The 26,649-nt window shown below is 36.4% G+C and overlaps 1 protein-coding gene across 2 annotated transcripts; it reads right to left on the bottom strand.

Annotated features, from left to right (window-relative positions):
* Positions 1 to 1,942: 1,942 nt before the first annotated feature.
* On the bottom strand, positions 1,943 to 26,412 carry LOC108706832 (disintegrin and metalloproteinase domain-containing protein 10). Of its 2 annotated transcripts, XM_041579893.1 has the most exons (16): positions 26,091 to 26,412; positions 24,778 to 24,928; positions 24,500 to 24,618; positions 20,964 to 21,110; positions 16,826 to 16,911; positions 13,254 to 13,376; positions 12,583 to 12,675; positions 10,707 to 10,875; positions 9,131 to 9,300; positions 8,733 to 8,904; positions 7,809 to 7,947; positions 6,780 to 6,963; positions 5,961 to 6,060; positions 5,002 to 5,222; positions 4,614 to 4,710; positions 1,943 to 2,645 (listed from the first exon to the last, which is right to left on the bottom strand). In XM_041579893.1, exons 1-16 carry the CDS (start codon positions 26,158 to 26,160, stop codon positions 2,515 to 2,517), a joined length of 2,172 nt encoding a protein of 723 aa, XP_041435827.1. In that variant the 5' UTR covers positions 26,161 to 26,412; the 3' UTR covers positions 1,943 to 2,514. The 2 variants fall into 2 exon arrangements, with proteins under 2 accessions (XP_041435827.1, XP_041435828.1); XM_041579894.1 differs by lacking the exon at positions 20,964 to 21,110.
* Between the last annotated feature and the right edge of the window lie 237 nt (positions 26,413 to 26,649).

Below are 26,649 nucleotides of genomic sequence, written 5' to 3'. Positions count from 1 at the left end.
ATAAATAACTTTTTTTAATAATCATCATTCTATGGCAATACACTATTTGTATATACAGTCATAAGAAAAAGTTTAGGAACCCCTCTTTCTTTGGAGTTTTGTTAATCATTGGCCAAGCATTCAAAGTACCAACTTCCTTTTAATATATAACATGCCTTATGGAAACAGTAGTATTTCAGCAGTTTATTGGATTAACAGAAAATATGCATCATAACAAAATTAGACAGGTGTATACATTTGGTCACCCCAATAGAGATATTACATCAATTTTTAGTTGAGCCTCCTTTTGCAAATGTAACAGCCTCTAGACGCCTCTTATAGCCTTTGATGAGTGTCTGGATTCTGGATGGCGGTATTTTTGACCATTCTTCCATACAAAATCTCTCCAGTTCCGTTAAATTTGATGGCTGCCAAACATGGACAGTCTGCTTCAAATCATCTCATAGATTTTCGATGATATTCAAGTCGGGGGACTGTGACGGCCATTCCAGAATATTGTACTTTTCCCTCTGCATAAATGCCTTTGTAGATTTCGAAGTGTCTTGTTGGAATATCCAACCCCTGCGTAACTTTAACTTTGTGACTGATGCTTGGACATTATCCTGAAGAATTTGTTGATATTGAGTTGACTTCATCCGATCCTCGACTTTAACAAGGGCACCAGTCCCTGAACTAGCCACACAGCCCCACAGCATGATGGAACCTCCACCAAATTTGACAGTAGGTAGCAGGTGTTTTTCTTGAAATGCGGTGTTCTTCTTCCGCCATGCAAAGGGCTTTTGTTATGACCAAATAACAAAATTTTTGTCTCATCAGTCCAAAGCACTTTGTTCCAAAATGACTGTGGCTTATCTAAATGAGCTTTTGTATACAACAAGCGACTCTGTTTGATTGCAGAAAGGGCTTTTTTCTCATCACCCTGCCATACAGATGTTCTTTGTGCAAATTGTGCTGAATTGTAGAATGATGTACAGATGCACCATCTGCAGCAAGATGTTCTTGCAGGTCTTTGGAGGTGATCTTTGGGTCTCTCAAAATCTTCTGCATATGCCGCTCCTGTAATGTTTTTTGGCCTGCCAGACCTGGGTTGTACAGCAACTGTGCATTTCCCTAAACCATGATACTGAACAATCTTTGTTTTCAGATCTTTTGAGAGTGGCTTTGAGGATCCCATGTTGTCACTCTTCAGAGGAGAGTCAAACAGAATCACAACTTGCAATTGGCCACCTTAAATACCTTTTCTCATGATTTGACACACCTGCCTATGAAGTTCAAGATTTATCAAGCTAATCCAACCAATGCATTCAAATAAGCAAAATTACAAGGGTACCCACATTTTTGCACAAGCAGCTTGTCACATTTGATTTAGTTTCATACAACTGAATACTGCTTCACTAAAAATCTTTGTTGAGAAAACAACCAAATACTCAGATGTTCCTGGGAAATGAAAGACGTACCACTGTTATATTTTTTGTTGAAAGTGGAGTCTATTATTATGAAGGCTGAGAGGGGTTCCCAAACTTTTTCATATGACTGTATGTCAGTCATGTCATGTTCTGCTGGCTAAGGTACTATACTGGAAGGTTTATTTTCCTTTGAGGTGGGATTCCTACAAAACTGAAGCAATAAATTAATAGTTTCTTGTTCTAAAATACTTAGTGGAGCAATATTGATGGATTAGCTGGACAATAAGATTGTTGCTAGTGATAGAATTTCTTTAAAACACCAATAGATTCCAATGTTTTGTAAAAAAAAAAAAAAAATGGTCTGCAGCTTGGAAAAAGTCACTGTGAAAAAAAATTGACAATATGGGACAAATTCACCACTTGCCTCCAAGTGCCCTTTATGAAGCTGTATTTGCTTTTCGTGCAGCACAGCATGCATTTGTAATGAACAGAGATGGCAGACATAAAATAAAAAATAAAAACACATAAATCATGAATTAACTTACAAATAAATATTTTATTTTCCAGAATTTTTTTTTATATGAAGCCAAAAAAAAACCTTAAATGACAATCCATTTAGACCAAGGTGGAATAGGTCAATATCACTTTTTACCAAAAAATAATAACCTGAGAAATGAAGGCAAGAAAACTTGAAATGTAATTTTTGAAAAAAACAATGGAGGGAGGGTTCTTATCAAGCAAATGAGAGGGAGCCACCAGCACTCCTGGTATTTGCTCTTTTGCCGACAGAGGTATCAAAACTGTTGTAAGCACAAATTATTGATACTTGATGTATAAGTGATGAACACCTTCATCAAATTCCATGTATACCGGGTCCATGTCCCACTTTGTTCATCTTTACAGGTCATGACATTTCCAGATCATGGACAGCATTCCAAAAAAAACCTTTTTCAAATGCTTAAAATGCCTTTATTTATCAAACTGGCACAGACCAAGCACAGCAATGTTTCAGGTCTACATTGACAAAGGTCACTCTCTCAGCACTCTCAATTTTTTTTATACTGATGGCACCATTCTATGTGTTACATGGAAGCCTTTAAACTAATAACTAATATCTACAGTATGTTTTTTCCTGATACTTTAAATACTCTGCTGTAACATAGTCATCTTTTCTACTGTACACAATTTTGGTGCTTCTTTGCTGAGTGCTGCGTCTTTCTTCTTTATTTTGTTGTCTTTCTAAGAAAAGAAAAGAGAGATTTGTTGTTTTTTCAGTGTAACACGTAGAGGGTTATTTACTAAACCTCAATTTTATCTGGTTGACTTTTTGGGATAAAAACAGTTTTTTTTCATTTGTATCTCATTTGTTTTTTCATTGTATTTTCACAAAAACTTAGCATTTTTTCGTGATTTATTATACCCCAATGTTGCAAAAAGCCAGAATCTGAAAATCCACCATCTCAGACCTGTGGGGGTCCTGTATAAGACACTGAGTTTAGCCCTAAAACTGAAAAATTCAAGAGAATTGGGGGAAAATGTCAGAAAAAATCAGATTTGTGTTTTCACACGATTTTATCGGGTTTTTTCCCGAATCAATTAATAACTCGGGCATGGTAGTTTGATTGTGTTTTTTTTTTTTATTATAAAATGTGACATATTCGGAGTTTAGTAAATAACCCCCTTGATATGTTAAATACAGTCTGTTACAATATTTCAGAAAATAAAATACAGCACTTTTGTATTTTTTTGGTTTATATCTAAGAAATGAAAAATGTTACACTCAACCCTTCCAGCTGCCATTTGACATCAGATGAGTGACAAGATGGCAGAAGTGGCCTGTCGTTTTTTACTAGATTAGAAGTTAAAGGAAAAAAAGGCCACCACGTAGGGGCTGGATTGCTTCCACTGCACCCCACACTTTTCCCTTACTATTCATAGTCCTTGGGAACTTTAGCCTTTCCCAGTAAATTCTGATTTAAAAAAAACTGAAGGGGACAGCAACAGAGTTAATGTTATCTTATGTAATTTATAGATGGAGCAAATTATATCACACTATGATCATGTAACAATAATTTGTGTATATAGAATAAGACATTGGGATATGGTGGCAATTTAACTACATGTTGAAGCATATTTATTACAGTGCACCAAGCAACAAAAGAAAAACCAACATACATAAAAGTATGTTATCCATTACCTACTCACAAGGAGATTCCTTCTACTACTTAATTACTAGCTTTGATAGGCGAAACGCATTGAAGTCAAAATTATTTTGGCGCACGACAATTTTGACACGAGCGTCAATTTTTATACACACAACTTCTTTTGTTTCCACTGCAAATGTTTGCTGCAATTTTGCAAAAACATTAGCTGACGGCGGATTTCAAAAATTAGCTGCGAATCCATGCCTGACGAATACATTCACTCATCACTAGTTGTTTCATCTCTCAATATCTTATTTATAGCCTCTGAGTTTATTCTGCAGATATTGCATCTATTAAATTGATCCCTTCCCTTGCAACTGAGTAATGTACTAAATTCAGGTTAACCCTGACCCAATATGCCTTTAGAATCGATGCAATAGATAGTGCTTCTCCCACTATTTTTCTCTAGAGATGCTTAATTCATTGCCCACCTCCTCCAGCAACTGCCTGATGTGAATTTACAAGCTGACCTGGGCATGTGTGTAATCTCTTCAAGTATGAAGACCTTATAAGTATGGGGGATTACTTTGGAAACGCATTACATTTGAACTCCTTTCTATGGTAATTGGCACAGTTATGTGTATTTGTAATTTAAGCAAGCCATAATTATTTATGCATTTGATTGGTGTTTATTTTAGAGAAAAGATGAACTTTTCAGTTTTTTTACTCAAGGTAGAATGAATCCTTGCACATTTAAGTCAGAAATAGTCAGGAATGGCAGCCAGAGATCCCCTCACTGTACCTTATAATACCATATTCACAAGGACTATTTGATTGAGTTGTACGGTCCACCCCAGGGACCTTACAATACAATGTTACAATGTTACCTTACAATTTAATAACAAGTAATACTTAGCCCCCTGTTTTTACAGCTAATTAAGGATACATGTGATTTATTACTGTGACCAATGAGCTTTATAAAGATCCTCCAAAAACCCTACTGTAATGTATCCATTCTTTAGTTACTACCAGTTATTGTACATCACATCTTTAAATTCTTTACCTTTCTCAGAATCCAGAGTTCTGCCAAAGATGAACACAGTGCCAGCCATTAAAGCAGCCAGTGTCAGAATAATCAGCAGGATTGCCCACCAGTGTGTCTAAACAATGAACAATGTTAAAATTAGTTTGCAGGAATTTAAAAAGGAATTAATAATTATGTTACTCATTAGGGCTGATTTAGGAACATATAGCTATATAGCAACCAATCAGATAGTTTCGTTTTGCAACTTTTAGTAGACTGTTCAAAATTAATTGTTAATCAGGTGCTATTGGCAACTGTATTTGTGCATCCTATAAATGGCATGTGTCAGTAAAACTAGTCAAGGAGGAATGCAACATAACCAGATTGACATTCAAAAGCCAAAGTTAAGTCTTTTTTGGTTTATTACCAACATCCAGGTTGCAGGGTCTTCCAGCTCAATTAAATTCAAGAAAGAATTTTTAAGCATGGCAATTGGTCCATCAGCATCAACAAGCCGGCAAATGTGAAATTTGTCACAGTATCCTTGTCTGTTTCCACATGGTGAACCAGGTGGGAGCTGAACAAGAGCTCCGTTAAAGAAACGCTCCAGTTCTACAGATTTAGTGCTTTTGCAGGAATACACATTACCTGTCAACCAGAAAATAATGCTGTGAAAATAGAATTGACGCACCATAGTACAATAAAGCAGTAATAAAAATACTATGTTCTGTAGTGTTGTATCTGTTGTAAAGTTATGCAGACACTATGGCACTACACAATTACACACACAGACATACTGTATATAGTGATACAGCAGAACTATGAAAGAAAAGCTACAACCTTTTACAAAAAAAGGCTTTGTACACTATAAAAAGACCGAAGGTGCACATACTCATTTTTCTTCACACTTTTTTTTGAGTGGAAAGAAATATATTTGTATTGGATCCCTGTATTTACTGCCTGCTCAGGAAGTAGTTAAGTACTTCATTCTCTCTGTGTATTTAGCTAAATGCCTTGTGCAAAATGTGCAAACAAACAGGGGTGCTGCTACAATAAATTCTGGTTATTAAACTAAAAAATTGCCTCTTCTAATGCAGAGAGCATAACTGTGTTCTCTATACTATTGTTGTGCCCCCTGATCTGCTCTGAACTTGAATTTGTTAGCAGGGTGGATGAGGGGGCAGCACTGGGAAAGCCAATTCAGGACTCAGAATAGCCCCTGCCAACAAAGATTAAGAGCACACTGTAGATACAAATGCTTAGTGTATGGCATTCTTAAGAGTCAGTCAGAGCTCTCTGCTTATACCAACCCTTAATATCATTCAGTTAATTTTGTCTAGGTGAATTTACCTCCATAAAACAGGATACAGAGTACAGAATATTTACCTGGTTGTTGACAGCAGAGCTGGCACTTTTCATGCATGGATTCACTATTACAATCACATTGCTCCATGCCAAATTTTGCACAGACTGATTGACGACACATCTGAGAAGTTAAAGAACATTAGCTTTATGATATAGCTTGTATTTATTAAGCTCATGACTGAGTGAGATTTCATAATGTATTAGGAACGATATATTATACAGTAAATATTACATATACAATGGCACCTGCAGAACAAGACACCAGCCTACAATATGTTTACAGGATTTCATTCACTAGTACCTACAATCAATGTATACCAATACTGCTTGTAACAAAAATTACTTTAGAGCTCACTTGGGCAAGGTGAAATAGGTACAAAGCCCCAAGGTGTCAACTCACAAAGCATTTTCAGTAATGACCCGTTTTTCCACGCAGTTACCTGCAGTATCAACCTATTCATCTGACAATGGAGGAATCTACGATCCAAAGACTTTCTAGGTACCAGTTCACCTGGTACAGAGTGGGAATACCCAAAAAGAAGATTCCACATATCACATCACAGATATTTAACGCTCAATTTTCCTTGGATCCAGAAGATCCAGAAAGTACATTCTAGGATTCTTCCCCCAAAGGGGACACTCCTCTAGGGAGTAATTTATTAATTACAGAGACAAGGGAAATAGTTCTTAACTTAAAATTATAATTTATAAATATAATTATAATCATTTGAATTAATTCATTAAAATGGAGTCTACGGGAGATGGTATTGTAATTCTGAGCTTTCTTGATAGTGGGTTTCCGGATATGGATCCCATACCTGTACAAAGAAAGTAACTTACTCCATTTATGCAGATCCTTGTTCCTAAGTTACAAAGAGTGTAATTGCTTTTAGGAAGAGGTTTTGAACATTTCGAAGACTCTCCGGTGCAGTAATTTTCCAGTGTGCATTCTCCTTCTTCTTGACACTTTTGACTTTTTGGCTTATAAGAGCATGAATGACTGCAACATAATCCTTGGCTAGGGCTATGAAATAAAAACAAAGTCTGCAGGGAACAATCCACAATTCCATTGGTACCATTCCCAACTGTTCATTATACAACCACAGTGTAAGTCTTAACATGCAGGAAAGTTTGAGACTGGCAGAAATTAGGAACACTGGCACAATATTAAAAGGATGGTGCCCTTTTCCATACTGGAGCCTCTGCAGATACTTGAGTAGGAATGAATTTCTTTCATGCACTTGTACTATGCATATACTTCCAAAATAATGCATAATCTGTAGTATATTAATGCACAGTCATAAACAATTCTCCATTACACACAAAGGTTAATTCAGCGAACTGGGAAGAAAACCTAAGGCATAGTGCAAGTGGTAAAAAACTGCACTTATTAGAACACAATACAAGAAACTATTTGTGCCAAAGCCCAATGCAGTAAAGGAGAGTTCTGCAACATAGGGCATTGGCCTATTTGTTGAAAAAAGCCAATGATCAGCCAATCAATGGCTTAGCATCTTGAATCAAGGGGCATATCCAGCTGCGCTCCAGCCTGTAGTGCCGCCTTAGGCAGTGTTGAAAATTGCACTCTCTGAGCTAGAAAAGCCGAATTTCCGGTTTAAAAATCGGAAATTCGCCTCTTAAATTTACCAGGAGAAGCTTTTTGCTTTTTGCATGTGCTCACCTTGCCTCATGGCAATATCAATATCGAACAGTTTATATGACCCTGAACATTAATTACAGAATTACCACCTATGTGGTGGGAAATGTATCTCTGATATTTTTTTTAATCTACCAATATAAATTCAATGAAATCTTACGCAGTGACTATATGTCAGTTAGTATTCAGTAACAGCTAAAATATAAACTTACCTGCACTGTTTCCCTGGTTTTAATGTGCACTGCATTGCACTTTCTGCGCCATAACAACATGGGTCATTGTCATTATAACCTACATCACACTGCTCCCCTTCTTCCACAATTTGATTGCCACAAGTTGGACGATCACTCTCTGGAAAAACATAAATAAAACATTAAACACCGGATGTGGAATTACGTGGAAGAGCAAAAGACAATGGTAAGTGCCAAGTGCCATTTACCTTACAGGATCTGTTGAAGCTGCCATATAAAGCATCAGTATGTATCAGCTGTGACCTTTGCCTTACCTGTTATTGAACAGAGCTACCATATATTTTATCATATAGAACAAAAGAATAAAAATATCCTTTATTTTTATAGCACTGACATGTTCATGTAACAGTTTACAGTCCCTGCCCCTAGTCAAACTTACAGTGAATGATCTCATTCACAATTCACATTCACTGAACACAATTTTCATTAGTAGTAAATGCATAACCAATTTTCATTAGTACTAACCCCCTGCATAACCCCAGAACTCCTTGAACATAGTTGAAGAGAGTTCCCTTGTTAAAATTGAATACGGGACTCACAGGACTGTAGTGCAAGGCAGCAGTGCCAAAACTGAGCAATTTAGCAAAAACACGAATAATAAGAACTATGTACTATGCACTGTATGAGCCAAACAAATAGGCTTGTACTAGAAAAAAATAATGAATGATTGTTGGTAGCCCTCAAACTTCTCCTGTGTGACAAAGACCTCTATATAAACAAGCCTCTGTCCTCCCTTAAATGGGGTTTTCCTTGTCCTTTATTTATTTCATCATCAATTACTAGGTTATTTTTCACTTTATGAACATGTCTAGTTTTCAAATAATATTTCTCCATTGTTCAGTTTGCCTATAAAAGAGCAGAAGAGAACACTCCGGTTTAGCTTACCGACAAAACACTGATCTTTTTTTACTCTCAGAAGATTCCCAATATAAAAAATTGAACAGGGAGAAAATTTATCGTTATTGTATTGATTTCCATCCATGGCATAGGGAAACATCAAATAATTTCCATTATCACTGTTTGTGTCGAACTTTGCACATTCTTGACTTTCATCATGCTAAAAAGAGAAACAGATTTAACATTTTTTAAAGGCAGAGTCAAACTCAAAAGTAAGCTCTAAAACAACTGCTAAAAAGCAGCCCAGCATATTCAGATTAACTGACAAATGTATTTGTGTTAATAAATGTTTCAGTTCGTTGAACACTTCCCTGACTGCCGGAGAAGTGTCAATATACTCTTTAGTAAGTGTGATAAAAACCTTCAGGATTCCCAGGATTACTCACCGGTGCTCCTAGGCTGTGGCCTAATTCATGAGCCAGTGTTATATGAATGAGCCTTGGTGGTAGGTACTGTCCATATTTCTGTATAGTTACTATGCCAGTATTCAGTGTAACTACCGTTTTGAGATTTCCTTCATGCTGGGAATATTTTGAACATATACCCCCAGAGTTCCCTGGTTGAAAAACATAAATCAGAGTGCCTTCAAGCAAATAAGGCATCTTATACTTACATAATAAATTATACAGTAACATATAAAAAAATATAACAAATAACAAGTAGGTGAGGGCTCAGTGAACTGTACTTCTTACATACCATTATCATTAGCACCTTAGCAGGTAGAGGTGGGAATATATAACATATAAACAGCACCAGCAACAAAAACATGCATATGCCCTAAGCTAAAGGGTAATGGTTGGGAATCCTTAAAAAGTTCCCAGCATTAATTCATCATCATCATTTATTTATATAGTGTAGACAAGATAAACAGTGCTTTAATTGAGACAAATATGTTATCAAAATGATTTTGGCACAATGAAAAAATTGAATAGTATGTCAGATTGTGAAATATAGTCCACCAAAGTAAAGAGTATCTATTTTGTTTAAATTATACCAAATATGAAGAAGTTCTGAGATCTCCTTAACTACTTGTGAGTGTAATTCCTCCCATGCTCATGTGTAAAACTGGCTCCTCTTTTGTATATAAGGGAAAACCCAATTTTACATACCCTGATTTTAAGTTTTCCCACATTTTACATTTTTTTGTGTGATCCCACCAATTTATATTCATACCATTTCAATAGGTGTTGTTCCCAGATTTTACACCAAAATGTTGTCCTGATGTTCCCTGATGTCTTCTGTGAAAGCTATCATTAGTGAAATCAAGCAGTTTAAAATACTAACCAGGTGCACAGTTTGTCATGATTTTCAACTTGCTACATGTACTGTAAATATGGGCCAATTATTTCTCATATACCATGCTTGAGTGCAGGATTAAGTATAATGGTGGCATACACTTATATTCTATAGAGCCTTTGAGCAGTATGGCCACAATAAAAAGCCTTTGGCCCCCAGTTGGACAGCCTTGTAGCCGATAGCTCCATAAAGGTGCTATAAACATCTCAATCTTGTTTTTGCTGCATAAAAACAGATCATTATATGGAGTTATCTTGCAATAATTGCTTACTCTGCAAAATCCATGGATTCCATGTGAAATCTATCACATATATGACAAAAATAATCACAAAACTCATTTTGTTCCTTTGCCTCTATGATGTGTGAGCTGCATCCAAACAGTTCAAACACCCCATAAGACAGCTCTGCAGTTAAGTATATTAGTAAATTGTCTGTAGTATGTTCTGCTCGGCTGAATGATGATATAGCCACATTTAGAAACCTACTTTTTTACTGCTCAACTACTGGTGACCTAAGCTGTAGTCTAGATGGGTTCTATAAAAAAAAAAAAGCATTTCCTATCATTTGGTTACCCTGGTTGACTACCACAGTAACTGAGACCTTTTTATATTTTTTGTTATACTCATTTGTTCTTTTATTATACTTCTTTTATATTTATACCCTTACCTGGTCTGCCATTCCAGGCGAGCCCCAGTACTCCATTGTAATCTCTGTCTGTCATCAAATATGACAGGCAATAGTTGTTCCAGTTAGATTCTGAGTGTAACATTAGAAGTTTTTCTGGGCCAATGAAAGTAGGATGCATAACGCTTGAGGGCTTATCCTCCTGAACCACCTGTGACAGTAATACAATGAAATTGTATATATTTTGTTTTATATTTTATTTAAATGACTACCATTGTGGCAGAGAAGACCCAATTCAGAAAGGAACACGGTAGGGAACCAATATCCCTCATGATGAAGTTAAACTGCAGCTCCAAACTTCTCCAGGGCATAAAAATAAACATCTAAGCAATGTCTTCATTATTTATTTTGTATAGTTTATTAATTATTTGCCTTCTTTTTCTGACTTTTTCCAGCTTTCAAATGGGGGGTCGCTGACCCCCATCTAAAAATAAATGCTCCGTAAGGCTACACATTTATTGTTATTGCTACTTTTTTTACTTATCTTTCTATCCAGGTCACTCCTATTCATATTCCAGGCTCTTATTCAAATCAGTGCATAGTTGCTAAGGTAATTTGGACCCTGGCAACCACATTGCTGAAATTGCAAACTGGAGAGCTGCTGAATAAAAAGCAAAATAACTCAAGAATCACTAATATTAAAAAATGAAAACCAATTGCAAATTGTCTCAGAATATCACTCTCTACATCATACTAAACGTTAATTCAAAGGTAAACAACCCCTTTGAGCTTTAATTCTCCTTTAAGACGGGAACATTTAGGCAGGTGTGCCCCATCAACCGGACTGACAGAGAGTCACATTATTGCCAATCTGGCCACACACACCTGTAGCTATATCAGCCAGGTCCAGATCTCATTGTATTGACTAAACAAATACATTAGACAATTGGATAATTTACCCATTTGGATAATCATCATATGTATGCATGTTGTGATGTCATTATCACCTGCATGGCATGTTCTGAAGTAGATACAAATCACAATTTAAGTCATTTGGAGCAGATAATCCATTCCAGTCCTACTCATTTAGAAGCAAATGTTTCAATATTTTGTACTTAGAAGACCTAACACGCTGTCTTGTTTGTGTATACAGTATGTCTCTGAATTATTAGGCTGTATTTGTGCTATTTAACTACCCATTCTGGATGCATAGTTGGCCACGAGGACATTAAGGAGTGATTTGCATATCTCCGTCCATGATTCCTTAAGACTTGTGAATACCTTCTAATTTTAGAAGGTTTAACAGTGCATATCATTTTGACCCATACATACAAAATGATGTAAACTAGCCTGAAATTATTGACCCATGTGCACCCAGGTCTAGTTTACACATGCTTGCTTTTTTTTATATATGAGGGTAATACTTACATCTAGGGGCCCATTCACCAAGCTTGAGTGAAGGAATAGAGGAAAATAGAGGAAAAATAGTTCGATTTTCGAATGTTTTTTTTGGCTACTTCGACCATCGAATTGGCTACTTCGACCTCGAATCGAACGGTTCAAACTAAAAATCGTTCGAATATTCGACCATTTGATAATCGAAGTACTGTCTCTTTAAAAATTTCTTCGACCCCCTAGTTTGCCACCTAAAACCTACCGAAAGCCCCATAGGCTTTCTAAGGTTTTTCTGATCGAAGGATAATCCTTCGATCGATGGATTAAAATCCTTTGAATCGTTCGATTTGAAGGATTTAATCCTTCGATCGAACGATTATTCCTTCTATCGTTAGATCAAAGGAATTGCGCAAAATCCTTCGACTTCGATATTCGAAGTCGAAGGATTTTAATTCGGCAGTCGAATATCGAGGGTTAATTAACTCTCGATATTCGACCCTAGGTAAATGAGGGTAATACTTACGTTTAGTGTTTTTATTTTAAAGTTGATACCTTTGATGCCATTAAAATTTGCTTGTCCGTATATTGTGTTTACTGATGTCATGTATGAAGATATCTGTGAAATAGAAGATAAACAAAAAATTATTTTCTTGCTAATTAAACAGAATTTATATGACGGGCATATTGTAGTTTTATCATAGGAAAGCCTGGCACAGAAAAGCTCTTTTATATCATTATCATACTGATTCACACTGAGAGGGCCAGTTCAAAATCATTGTTAGTAATAAAAGTAATTTAACCAAATGTTTTGATTGGTTGCAACCTATATAACTGCATATAAATTCTTCATACTTTTTAACAACAAATTATGAAGTTTAAGATCCATGTGTATTTGAATTTTAGTATTTTTAGAAGGCTCGCCAGATACTTTTTAAAAGAAGTTCAGTAAGTTTAAATATAGTTAATAGTAAGCTCTGTATCGTGTATTGGTATTGTTTATATAGAGGTGATTGGTACCCCATAAAGTAGTTAAGGGCCTCTCATTACTTACATTACTTTCATTACTTTTCCACAAGCCTTTTATAATTTTAGGCTATTACATTTAAAAAAAACATCTAAAAGGTTGATCCAAAGAAAGGCAATCAAATCTTTCAGTAGGTGATTAATTAACTCAGCCTTAAATGGGATAAATACCTGGGAAATAACTTGCTCTATGCTATTAAATCTTTTATAAAATAAATAGTCAGCCTTCAAGTAAAGCAGACAAGTTGTGCGAGATAAATCCAAACTTCTCTTTTTCCTGGTGAGATCTTCCTCCTATAATTAAAAATACTGATATAAATAAATACAATTTATGTATTCACAAACAGATAATGTACATTGCTTTTTAAAATTAGCTTCCCCTTACAGCTGTATTGTCCTGTTGCATACCAACACATATAGCCTTATTTTCTATATACCAACTACAATTGACCAAACATATATTTGTGGTTACATTGTGGTTGATGGCAGTCCTGTTTCCCTTGGGTAAAAACTACATAGGGGATTTTATAGGATGGTGACGGATCAACTGATCGCATCTGGCAAGTTGGATATAGTCCCATGGGTCAAAATATAATGGTACAAAAATATGATGTGTAAACTGCAAGCCTGTTAGGTGCATATATAGTATGTGTGACCGACTTTTTTTACTCATTGAAATACATTGAATGTAGGATGTACTGTAGATACATGAACAAACTACGGTACACCATCCTACTTTATTGGATATATATATATATACATACATACATACACATATATACACATATATACACATGATGAAAGCTGACGCACACTGGGATTTATCAAAAATAAAACTTATTTTATTGGATCGACGTTTTGGTCCACACACGGACCTTTATCAAGATAAATACAAAGTGCAAGTGTAGGCAAACCTCTGTATACACAAAACTGAATATCAACCCAGTGAATAAATTTAGATCCGAAATTGGTTTGGTGTTGGAGCATGCGGTTGAACAAAATTGGATTACACTTAGTGAGAAACAATATCTTCTCCAAGCGCATCCAATCTGCCCAATTTTATATTGTTTACCTAAAATCCACAAAAATTTGTGTAATCCCCCGGGCAGACCGATCGTTTCATCAAGGGGCAGTCTGCTACACCCTATTGGTCTATATCTGGACCACCATTTGCAGAGCACAGTTCAAGCCTTACCCTACTTTCTAAGAGACACAAAACAGCTTTTGGAAATTGTATCGAATACGATACTCCCTGATGTACCTATTGTATTGGCAAGCATGGACGTATGCAGCCTATACACAATAATACCTCATCATGAAGGAATAGAGGCAGTTCATTGGGCACTTCTCAACTCCACCACATACGAGGGCCCTCCCATTGACTTTATTTGTCAACTTTTGGAATTGACATTGAAATATAATTATTTTCGTTTTGAGAAACAATATTATTTACAGAAGGAAGGCACGTCGATGGTTGCAGCAATGGCTCCTGCCTATGCCAATTGTTTTATGGCTCACTATGAACAGCATAATATTATACCTAAGTTTGGGGATTCTCTACTGTTGTACCTACGTTATATTGACGATATTCTACTAATATGGCGTGGTGATGTGAGCGGGTTGCTAAATATGGTTGAATATCTTAATGCCCTCAATCTTCCAGTTAAATTTACAGTCACACATAATATGCAAAGTATCCAATTTTTGGATGTTGAAATTTTCAGACAGAACAATGGTTTGGGGTATAAATTATATCGCAAGCCAACTGATAGAAATACTCTTTTATACTCTACGAGTTTCCATCCTCCTAGCTCCAAAAAAGCAGTTCCATTTTCACAATTTCTTCGCACCATGCGAAACAATTCCAATCAAGATATCCGTGAAAGGCAAATAGTGGAAACTGCTGATAGATTTAAACAAAGGGGTTACCATCAACATGTAATTACCAAATCTGTTGAAAGAGCACGAGAACATTTAGCACAGACACAGGACACCCAACGCAGAATAGGTCCAAAGGAACAGAATCGTTTCATTCTAACGTCCAGTTTCACAACTGGGTCTATGGCTGTTAGGAATATAGTCGAAAATAGTTGGCCAATTTTGAAAAGTGATAAAAGGTTATCTCAATCGCTTACCCAAAAACCCCTATGGGGCTACAAACGCGGTCCCAATTTAAGAGACTTATTAATGCAGACAGATCCAACCAAATGCTACGAGTCTGGTGGCAACATTGTAAGCAAATTAAACAAAGGTTGTTACAAATGTGCGGGTTGTATTGCGTGTCGATACATGCTATCAGGTAAATCTTTTAAACATCCCCACACTGGGAAAGAGATCATGATTAGACATCGCATTTCTTGTACATCCACTCATGTCATCTACATTATAACATGCCCATGCGGTTTGACCTACGTTGGGAAAACGCAGAATACCCTCCGTGAGAGGATGGGTAATCATAGGTCATCTATTAAAAAAGCCTTAGAAACTAGAAAATCTGATTTACCACTACCACAACATTTTTTAAAAATGGGTCATAACCTCCCAACATTCAAATTCATGGGCATAGATTTAATCCCCGAACCCACCAGGGGAGGTAATTGGGATTGCATGTTATTGCAAAAGGAGGTATATTGGATTAAAATGCTAAATACCATTGCCCCTAGAGGACTAAATGAATACTGCTCATTTTCTTGCTTTTTATAAGTAACTATAAAGCTTATATCATTCTATGTGTTGCTATTGACAGTTAGTAATGTACTTTTATGCAAACAGCTTATGTCTTATGTATTTATGATACTGGTTTTAGATGATTTTATGACACTGTTAATACTTTATTTACCACATCGTTAATTTAAAAGAAAAAAGTTTTCACCATTTTTTACTACAATTTTTTTAAAAAAAGTATTTGTAATATGTGATTACGTAGTTTTATATACTAAATTATACGGTTCTATGCATTTTGTTTTTCAGACCAAGTTAATATTATCCATGTTCGCTGGACTTTTGGGTTCTCTGGGGTTAAAATTTTCACTTGATACATGGGCGTGTTCTGGTGGAGATTCACTGGTGGGTGAGTCTATAAAATTGCCTACACTTGCACTTTGTATTTATCTTGATAAAGGTCCGTGTGTGGACCGAAACGTCGATCCAATAAAATAAGTTTTATTTTTGATAAATCCCAGTGTGCGTCAGCTTTCATCATGAATATATGTTTTTTTTCTGACAGTAAGTGTGTGCCACAGCCCTTCTACATATACATATATATATATATATATATATATATATATATATATATATATATATATATATATATATATATATGTAGAAGTAATCGGCACTCACCATTCATCAATTGCTGGGCGCTAACCAATCAATAATTATTACAGTCCACGAAAGCACTCACAGCAGACGCCATCCAACGTGTATCAAAAGGATATATATATATATATATATATATATATATATATATATATATATATATATATATACACACACACACACAAACATTGATGTTTTTATGTGGTTTCTACTAGAGAAAGACCCATACTTCAAAAATATAGTCTTTAAGTTTTATAAAAAAAAATAATTATGTGAGCTGTTACGATGACAGTTCTTAGATTTCTCAATAAGACATATTGCATTAAGGTTGTTATTACAGGATTTCTACAGTTTGGATATACTACAACAAAGAAAAAAACATATATATATATATATATATATATATAATGTTATATTGTCAATACCTTTGCTTTCAATTTCATTTTTTCCAAAAGCTGGTATTTCTTCAATGTCAATTCAAATGATTTCTTGTCTTTCATAAGAGAATAGTCTAAAATTAAAGTAAAATAAAAATGAATGCATAATGGGATGATGGAACAGGCTGTACAGACAGGCATGTATCATGCAATCCACATTTAAATTCCCAAAGAATGTTAACCCCCAAGATATATATATATATATATATATATATATATATATATATATATATATATATATATATATATATATATATATATATGTGTGTATGTATGTGTGTGTGTGCGCCCCTATGTAGGTGTGTGTATGTCGATGTGTGTGTGAGACCATATTGTTGTGTGTGTGTGTGTGACTAAATGCATTATGCAGTAAAAGCTCACTACATTTGGCACACCAATAATCTTTGATTTGTGCATAAGGAAATGATTTACCATACCAGCTATGACTGGTATATAATTAGTTAAATAATAACTAAGGCTACAATCAGTAATTTTTTGCACTCTGCCCACTATATGGGGCTTTGTGCAATTAGCCACAAGTCTTTGTGCTCCATTTCAGAGTGCAATGACCAATGGACTGTGCAATGAATGGAATGCTGTAAGAATACATGGTGGTCTAGTGGGGCAGCGGGGACGCCCCCCTTGCTCACTGCAGGGATGCCCACCACCTGCTTCTTTTTCGCGATGATGCCGCTTCTGGGTTAGCGCTGCTTGGGTATCTTTCTTCGGCGTCACGTGACATCATCGCGATTGGTGCAAAACTCAAATATTTAAAGGAGCAAATGTCCTATTCCCATTGCCCAACTTAAAGGTATATTCCTATAGTTCCTGCGTGCTCTTCTCTAGTCTGTTCTTGTTACTGACCCTTGCCAGTTCCTGACTGTGCCATCCTGCCACCTGTACCGACCACTGCCTGTATATTGACTATTCTATGGATCCTGATTTTATAACATGCTACGGTTTGATTTGACCTCGGCCTGTGACCACTACTAATCTTCTGTTATCTGTTTTGGTACTGCGTTGCCCATCTGGTATTGACCCTGCCTGTTCACGTCTTGCTGACTGCTCCCTGTCCTTTCCGCATACGATCGATTCCCTAGTTTACTCAGAACTCTCTCCTTGGTTCTCTCATATTAAGTCCTGGCGGCATCTGAGTAGCGGCTGCTAAGGCAGAAGAGTGAGCCTTGGGGTAAGTTCTAAGTTTGGGGTACCTTACGTTATTGTGCTCCATATAATAAAGTCAGGCGGGGGGAGGCAAGGAGATACAGAACAGCACTATGCACAGCACTCATTGAAGCCATCTCCTTACCGCCTGCCCTGATACGTGAGGTGGCACTCTGGAGAGCCTGTGGAGGTATTGTCCCATATGTTTAATAAAAAAGGCCATAGCAACCAATAAGATTTTGGTTTTAAACAGGTGACCAGTAAATGCTAATTTCTTATCGGCTGCTGTAGGTGACTACACCTGTATCGATCTTTGCAACGTTTTTCCAGTTGTATCATTGAGGCCTACCATATATACTCGAGTATAAGCCGAGTATTTTAGCATCCAAAATGTGCTGAAAAAGTTTACCTCGGCTTATACTCGAGTCAGCGGGCAGTAGCTGAGATTGCAGTCACTTTTAATCATTTCTATACCAACAGTTCACTTGGGGAGAGACTGCAATATCACACAGCGCCTTCTGTTGGTTATATGAAAGAATAACAGTGACTGCAATATCACACAGCGCCATCTGTTGGTTATATGAAAGAATAACAGTGACTGCAATATCACACAGCACCCTCTGTTGGTTATATGAAAGAATAACTGTGCGCCCTCTGTTGGTTATATGAAAGAATAACAGTGACTGCAATATCACACAGCGCCATCTGTTGGTTATATGAAAGAATAACAGTGCGCCCTCTGTTGGTTATATGAAAGATTAACAGTGACTGCAATCACACAGCGCCCTCTGTTGGTTATATGAAAGAATAACAGTGACTGCAATATCACACAGCGCCCTCTGTTGGTTATATGAAGGATTAACAGTGATGGCAATATCACACAGCACCCTCTGTTGGTTATAATAAAGATTAACAGTGATGGCAATATCACACAGCACCCTCTGCACATGGTAGTGGGACAGTGGGACAATGCACACAGTAATCCGTTTGGCAATCCTCTGTCACCATCAAATTTGCAAAGAAGTCCGGTTGATCGCTGGGGGGGGTCGCTTTGGTGGAATGTGCGCTGCTGGGAGACAGGGCTGTAGTTGTGTCTAGGCTTTTACTCAAGTCAATAAGTTTTCCCAGTTTTCGTAGGTAAAATTAGGTACCTCGGCTTATACTCGGGTAGGCTTATACTCGAGTATATACGGTATTTATTAATGGTCGAATTTTATTGGTTTTAGAGGTTTTTGAAACTATGATTAAACGAATATTCTCTAAAAACAACAAATGCCATGGGAGTTATTAAAAGATCCGAATATAAAAAGTATGAATGAAAAAAACTGAACGATGCACTAGAAAATCCAAAAACCCCTAAAAACTCTACAAATTTGAGTTTTCAGACAATTACTAACGAAAAAAAAATCCAAAAACCTCTAACAGTCTGGATTAAAGGGTCCAATAGGATCAGCACAGCTCCCGTTGACTTCTATAGGACCTCTACAGATTTTACTTGGCACAGTTTTATATTAAAAAAATTTGTGGTGTTTACACTTAATAAATCTAATTGTTTGAGTTTTAAAGAAATACAGAAAAAAAGGAATTTGAATGTTAGTGAATGGGCCCCATAGTGTCAAGTTTAAGAAACCCCTTCTTCCCACACTTACTGATTAGGATGTCACAAATATTTTAAAATGTATTATCTATGGTATAGACTACGGTACCCCTAATCTTTAAGAACTCAAGTAGCCAGTAATAGGAAGCAGATGTAAGACCAGAAATGTCAAAGTGCAAGAAGTACATTTTGGCATATGCAGCTGAACAGTTGTGTGCGTTAGTGATGGGCGAATTTATTCGCCAGGCGCGAATTCGCGGCGAATTTGCGCGTTTCGCCACCAGCGAATAAATTCGCGAAACGCCCGCGAAAATTCGCGGCAAAAATTCGCCGGTGTCAAAAAAAAAATTTCCGAAAAAACGGACGCCGGCACCAAAAACAGGCGCCGGCGTCGAAAAAACGGGCGCCGGCGTCAAAAACAAGACGCCGGCGCGGTTTCGCTAATTTTTCGCCGTTTCGCGAAATTCGCGAATTTTTCGGCGAAGCGAAACGGCGCAAATTCGCCCATCACTAGTGTGCGTCAATGACACTGTGAATTGCCAACGGACCCATCCCAAGGTGCACGGCCACTAAACGCTTAAAGCTCTCTGTGCATGCTTAGTTTTAAATAAGCCAGGGTTCTTCCAAAAGCCAGGACTTATAGTGAAGAGAGTCCAGTGATGGGGACCTAAAACGGATAACTCCCAAGGAAAACTGGGGGAGTTGATATCTATGCGAGACCCTTTACAACAATTAGTGCAACCCAAAAGGAATAGTGTGATTCTATAGAAATGTATTTTGCACAATGTTTAATTAGTAAGGGACAGATTTATTAAGGGTCGAATTTTCAAATTATTGTTTATGGTCATGGTTTATGCTCTCAAATTCGAATTATGAATAAAAATTTGAATTTTGATTTGAATTCGAATTTCGACATTTATCAAACCTCACCCTTTTAAAAATTTGAATTCGACTATTCGCTACCTAAAACCTGCCAAGTTCATATATTAGTCAATGGGAGAGGTCCAGTGACCAATTTGAAGATGTTACTAGCCTTACTGACATTCCAGGGGAAAAAACTCATTTTGAGTTTAGTTGAATTCGATTTGAATTTGATTCAAGTTTTCGGGTAGTTAATATTCATTAGAGTTTTAGATATTCAATTTTTTTATTAAATAACCACCTAATCAAATTTCAAGTATATTCCAATTTATGAATGAGTTAAAAACAATTGACTTGAATTCAAAATTCGACCTTTGATAAATGCACCTCACAATATTTCTAATTTTTGTACTTTCCTTTCTTCCCCGTTACGTGTAACCAAGCAACAAAACTTAATTTTACTGTACAAACATAATTTATGACATAGCAATCCCAAATACTCACCAATGTCTTTCTCATGGTAGATATAAGAATCTGTTGTGCCATTCAGATTTTTTTCATACTCTACATAAAATGTACCATTTTTTGTATGTATAAAGCCTTCGAAATGTCCATCAATGATAGCTCCATGGCAAAATGATTCAAATTCATCTGTTTAAAATAAATACTTATTTAACTGAAATGCTCCTGTTAAATTATCAATATCCCTCTATACTTCATATGTCAATAAATACTGTATTTTATCTTTAAATCACTTTGAAGGACATTTTTACCTTGATGTCTATGATACATTCTTTACATAAATTCCTATATTTAATAGCAACTTAATGTAAAAAACATGCGCAATTTGTGGTCTGATATACAGCATTTTGAAAGTTGTTGGTACAGAAGCTATTGCATGTGCTTTGGAAGGTATGAAGGGGATTGAGAAGGAACAGGGTAGAAATTGTCTTGAGACCTGAGCATGGATGCATGAGTACGGAATAACAGGGTGTTTTTGCAATTGGTTATGTAACTGTAAGGGAGAAGAGGGATTGTGTTGAACTATGCATATTTATGGTGCATGTGTTAGGAAGAGTTATCTGAGTAAGTAATGTTGTTTGTAAATGTAAACTGAAATCCAGAAGAAGCCTTGATCTTAAGGAAGCATGAACCTTAGTGGAGCTAGATAGGGCAAGCTAGTAAGATTAGTTATGTGCTCCATTGGAAGACTGTAATGATACCCACCAGAGTGTACCCCAGTGGGTAAGCTCAGGGTATTGTATGAAATCCCTTGGAGGCAGACACCCTGCAGTGACAACTGTAAAACTACTGGAATTAGTGTATATATACACACACACACACACACACACACACACACACACACACACACACACACACACACACACACACACACACACACACACACACACACACACACACACACACACACACACACACACACACACACACACACACACACACACACACACACACACACACACACACACACACAATTTATTTTTATAAATACCTAGACAGATTTATAATTAAAGCTACAGTCAAAATTGTATCACTATCAAACATTTCAGTGAAAGAATATTTAGACACAAAACTACATGTGACAAAATAATAACAATAACAACAATGATAATAATGTTTAAAGGAAGATTCAAAAAGCTTCAATTTCAGGAAAGTAATTCCTAGTAATTTAAAACAATATCTAGTTTAGAGAATACAAAAGAGTCATGTTTTCACTATAATTATTAATTAGTACTTTAATTAATTAAGGTGTTTCTAAATAAAACGTAAGCCAAATCCCATGTGGCTTAATTAAAAGGTTAGGGATCAGAAAGGTAAAAAAAATCAAACCACAAAGCTAATTGCTTGATGAAGCAAGAGCAACACAATAACATTTTAAAATATACAATTAATTGGCAGATGAGATTCAGGGGCCCATTTACTTAGCTCCAGTGAAGGAATAGAGGAAAAATACTTTGAATTTCGAATGTTTTTTTTTGGCTACTTCGACCATCGAATGGGCTCCTTCGACTTCGACCTTGAAAAACTAAAAATCGTTCGACTATTCGACCATTCGATAGTCGAAGTACTGTCTCTTTAAGGAAATATTTCGACCCCCTAGTTCGCCACCTAAAAGCTACCGAAGTCAATGTTAGCCTATGGGGGAAAAAAAACGACCGATTCGATCGAACGAATAGCGGTAAATCCATCGACTTCGATATTCGAAGTCGAAGGATTTAACTTCGGCAGTCGAATATCGAGGGTTAATTAACCCTTGATATTCGACCTTAAGTAAATTTGCCCCTCAATATGGATAAATATAAGCACATTCTGAGAGGCAAAATAAAAGCTATATTTAAAAATATATATTGATATAAACAAAGGTAAAACTTGCTAGGCCTGTGTTTTTTTTAAAGGTGAGCTAAAGCCTTAATAGAATATGTCTAGTAATGCCATTTTGTTTATATGAAACATATTGGTTTCTGAGTGTCAGTGCCACATCACACGCTCAAGGCACCATGTTCTCTTGTTGAGAAGCTCAGTTTAGGGGCCTTTGGAAACATCTGTCAGAGAAGCTGATGCTTAGTGGAAACAATAAAAGAAGGGACTGGAGGGTTTATCCAACAAACTTGAATGAAACCATTAGGACGCTCAAGTTAAAGAACTCCCTACCAAGTGAGATGATAAAAAAAGAGAGTCAGTGGTGTTAAAGAAGGATTGTATGACTTTGTAACAAGAAAAGCCATGTGTAGTTATGCTATTTAGATAAATGGATAAGATAAGATGTCTATCAACATTTATCCAAAAAAATCCACCTTTATTACGTTAATCCACAGTTTGCATAGTTATTATTTCCTTGACTGTGAGTAGGGGTGGCATTAATAAACTGAAAGCTACAGAAAACATTGTAATGAACATTAAGGAGGTTATTTATTAGAGTCCGACTTTTAAAGGGGAAAAATGAAATTTTTTAGTCGAAAAAAACCTTGAATGTTTCAGATTTATTAAATTCTGATGTGTTAAAAGTCCAATTAAATAAGTACTTGTAGAAGTTTCTCTGAGTTAGCTCAAACCCCCGGTTATATGGATAATGGTGCACGTACCTTCACCAAAACTCGGTCCTGAAAAAATTCCTTGTACAGTACCGAATGTGGATTAAAAATGCCTTTATTGAAAACTACATGGCAAAACAACCTGGTCCGCAATGTCTCAGGCCCTTTGTGGCCTTTTATCGAGTTTACTGAACACTGGCTCTTTTAGTCTTTTTATATAGCCTTTTTCAATTAAAAAAGTACTCCAACTCAGACCTGCCGAGTTCATGTAGAAGTCAATGGCAGATGTACCATTGATATCCTGAGCTGCGCTGGGTTTCGTTCAACAATTGTGGTTTTCATGCATCAAATCCGAAAAAGTCAAAGTTTTCGGTGACAAATCTGAAAAATTTATATGATTCAAATTTTTCAACATTTTATCAATTTTTTTGCTCGCACAAGAAATTTTCGGAAAAATTATTGATAAATGGGGCGGGTGGAAGTCAGTACGGATTTGGTCGGAGTAGTTTTCAGAAAATAGTGAAAACGTTTCAGATTTTGATAAATAACCCTCTAAAATAAGAAAATAATCTACAATATTTCCTATAAACATTGTGGGGGTTATTTATCAAAATCCAAAATGTTCTCGCTATTTTCTGAAAAACACTACGATATTGTTTATCAATAAATGTTCACAAACTCTTTTTTGCAGAAAAAGTTTCGATAAAATTGTAAAAACCCTGAAAAACTTCCAATTGTTAATGGGACATCTGCCCATGACTTTTACATGTTCTCAGCAGGTCTGAGTTGTACTTTTTTCATTGAACTTTTAACACCATCAAACTTTAATAAATCCTGAAAAAAACAAATTTTACCCTTAAAAGTCAGACTAGAAAAATTTGGAGTTTAATAAATAATCCCCTGTATCTTCATATCTCATATAATTTTCTTTTTTTTTCCTGTTTACCAAGGTTTGCTTCATTGTAGTATCTCTGTAAAAATATTTACCTTTTAGAGCTCCAGAGTATACAAATGATATATCCACTGGTAGTGGTCTATTATTGGACAGTACTTGAACATCTTCAGCAAACACACTTAAATCTCTTTTTAATAATAATGCAAAAGTTCTGAAAAAGAGGACAAAGAGAAGAAAGATGAATTGGTTGACAGAAAAATGACATATGTGGGACTGTACAATCTGCAGAAAAATAGGAGATAAAAGGAAAAAGATCAGAATAATTGTAATGCTTTGAAAAGTGCAATATAGAGACACGACAAATGTATACCTGTTGTATGCAAAGAGGTCTAAAGAAATCGACTGTTTCTCCTCTTCTGAAGCTCTTTTTGATCTCTTGTGCTTCTGAAGTAATTCATAGTTGTCGTAAGAGAGCTTTTCATAGTATTTCAGAAATGACCTTTTCCTCACACAGCTACTTCCTGTGAAGTGACAAAGGAATAATGTTTCTTTATTTAATTTTCTGAAAACATTCAACATGTTATCTTATATCATGGCCAAATATGGGAAGCAGGCTTAGATCGGATCAAATCCTTTAAGATTTCTCTATAAAGACACAAAAGGTCCCTTATTTTGCACCATTTGTTTCTAGGTGGACCTAGTGGTATGGGGATACCTGCATGCCTACATGCTTCCCTCAGCTGCCATCTATAAATACAACATTGCTGTATGCAGGCAGCACTGTGCCTACAAGGACCTGTACCTGTTGGTGCCAGTGTCAGACTGGAGGGTTCAGGACTGCTGCCTCAGGAGCCTACACAATCCTGAGCCCTCACACCAGCCATAACCCCACCCTGCCGATGGGCTAACATGATCAAGGCCTGGGATAAGGTTGTAGCATCCAGGGCAGGGAGCAGATGTGGGTCAGCAAGGCTCACCAGGCCAGTCCAACTATGTTTAGTGCACATGACAGGGACAGAGTACAAAGTATAAAACACATGTCAGCTTGCAACAGTTTTTTTTGCACCTTTGACCATTTGTAAATGGGCCCTCTGGTGTCTACAAGTACCTGTAAATTAATTTTACAATGTAGCCTTTTAAGCACAATTCCATTGGCCGTGTTTCCAGTTTGTGGCTGTGAGGGTAGGGTGCTTATTATTCCGTTTTCATCCTATGCATAAAAGTCCAATTGACATAATTTCCAATGTTTGGCATCAAAGTGACACCTGCACCCAATTCTTTAAGAGCATTTTTGTTGCATTATTTGAGATAGTGGTAACTCAAGGGTTAATGGAGACCTCTCATATATTACAATATAATACAATATAATTAAATTATTTTTACAGTTATAATATAGGTCTCCTCATTTTTCAGATTGCAACACCCCTAAACTTAGATGCGATGCTCCTTGCCCAATACAGCTTAGTATTTTTTAGGCAAAGGGAGGTCAAATAATTTCTTAAAGAGGTGATAAATAAATCCCTGACTCCTCACACATATATTTACAATTGTTTCAAAAATATAAGCAATAATTATGAAACTATTCAGAACTTTTATATCTCTGATGTTAAAACCCCTTTTACTACTAATACTGTGCATGAAAGAAATGATATAACATATATTATGAAGATTAAAAAGCCTCACCTGAAAACTCTACTTTAGTGAGCAAAAAAGCAGCCACCATAAAAATATGTAAATGCTGAAACGAGAACATTGTGCTGGCCTAGGAATCCATTCCTCTGCTGCATCTGCCACTGAATATACTGTATTTTACTTTAGCGTAGAGGGAACTGGATTGCCAAGCCCATAACTGAACGTGCATAGACATGTGGGCTAAAACTATTTGCTTCCTTCTATGAGCAACACAGATCAGTATTTTTATAACTTGTCACAACAAAACCTGTTGCTTTATACAATACACAGTTCTGAATATACACTGATGTAACACCTATTTGGGCTGCATAGCACACAAATAGTTAAACTGTCCAGCTAGCAGTAGAAGCATGGGTTACACGCGACTTCACACAACAGGGTCAGGGCCTTCGCCATGTGGAAGTGTTCCCTCTATGGTGTAGTGCAACTACATCCCCCCAGGCTACTGTGCATACAACAAAAGATGGGCGCCAGGAGGTTCTTGCAGTAAAACAGAAACGGTTTATTAACTATGCACGAGGCAAGTGACCACAGGTTTAGTACTCACACA

Source organism: Xenopus laevis, chromosome 1S, assembly GCF_017654675.1.
Source record: "Xenopus laevis strain J_2021 chromosome 1S, Xenopus_laevis_v10.1, whole genome shotgun sequence".
NCBI classification, from domain to species: Eukaryota; Metazoa; Chordata; class Amphibia; order Anura; family Pipidae; genus Xenopus; species Xenopus laevis.
Note: the sequence above shows the minus strand (reverse complement) of the source record. Positions and strands in the feature narration are given on the sequence as shown.

Excerpts from the sequence above, each read along its gene's own strand:
- LOC108706832 (XM_041579893.1), bottom strand. The coding sequence starts at position 26,160 with ATGTTCTCGTTTCAGCATTTACATATTTTTATGGTGGCTGCTTTTTTG. Across the intron at positions 16,912-20,963 it reads CTACCATGAGAAAGACATTG|ACTATTCTCTTATGAAAGAC; the intron begins GTGAGTATTTGG and ends CTTTAATTTTAG. Across the intron at positions 4,711-5,001 it reads ACCCTGCAACCTGGATGTTG|ACACACTGGTGGGCAATCCT; the intron begins GTAATAAACCAA and ends TTCATTGTTTAG.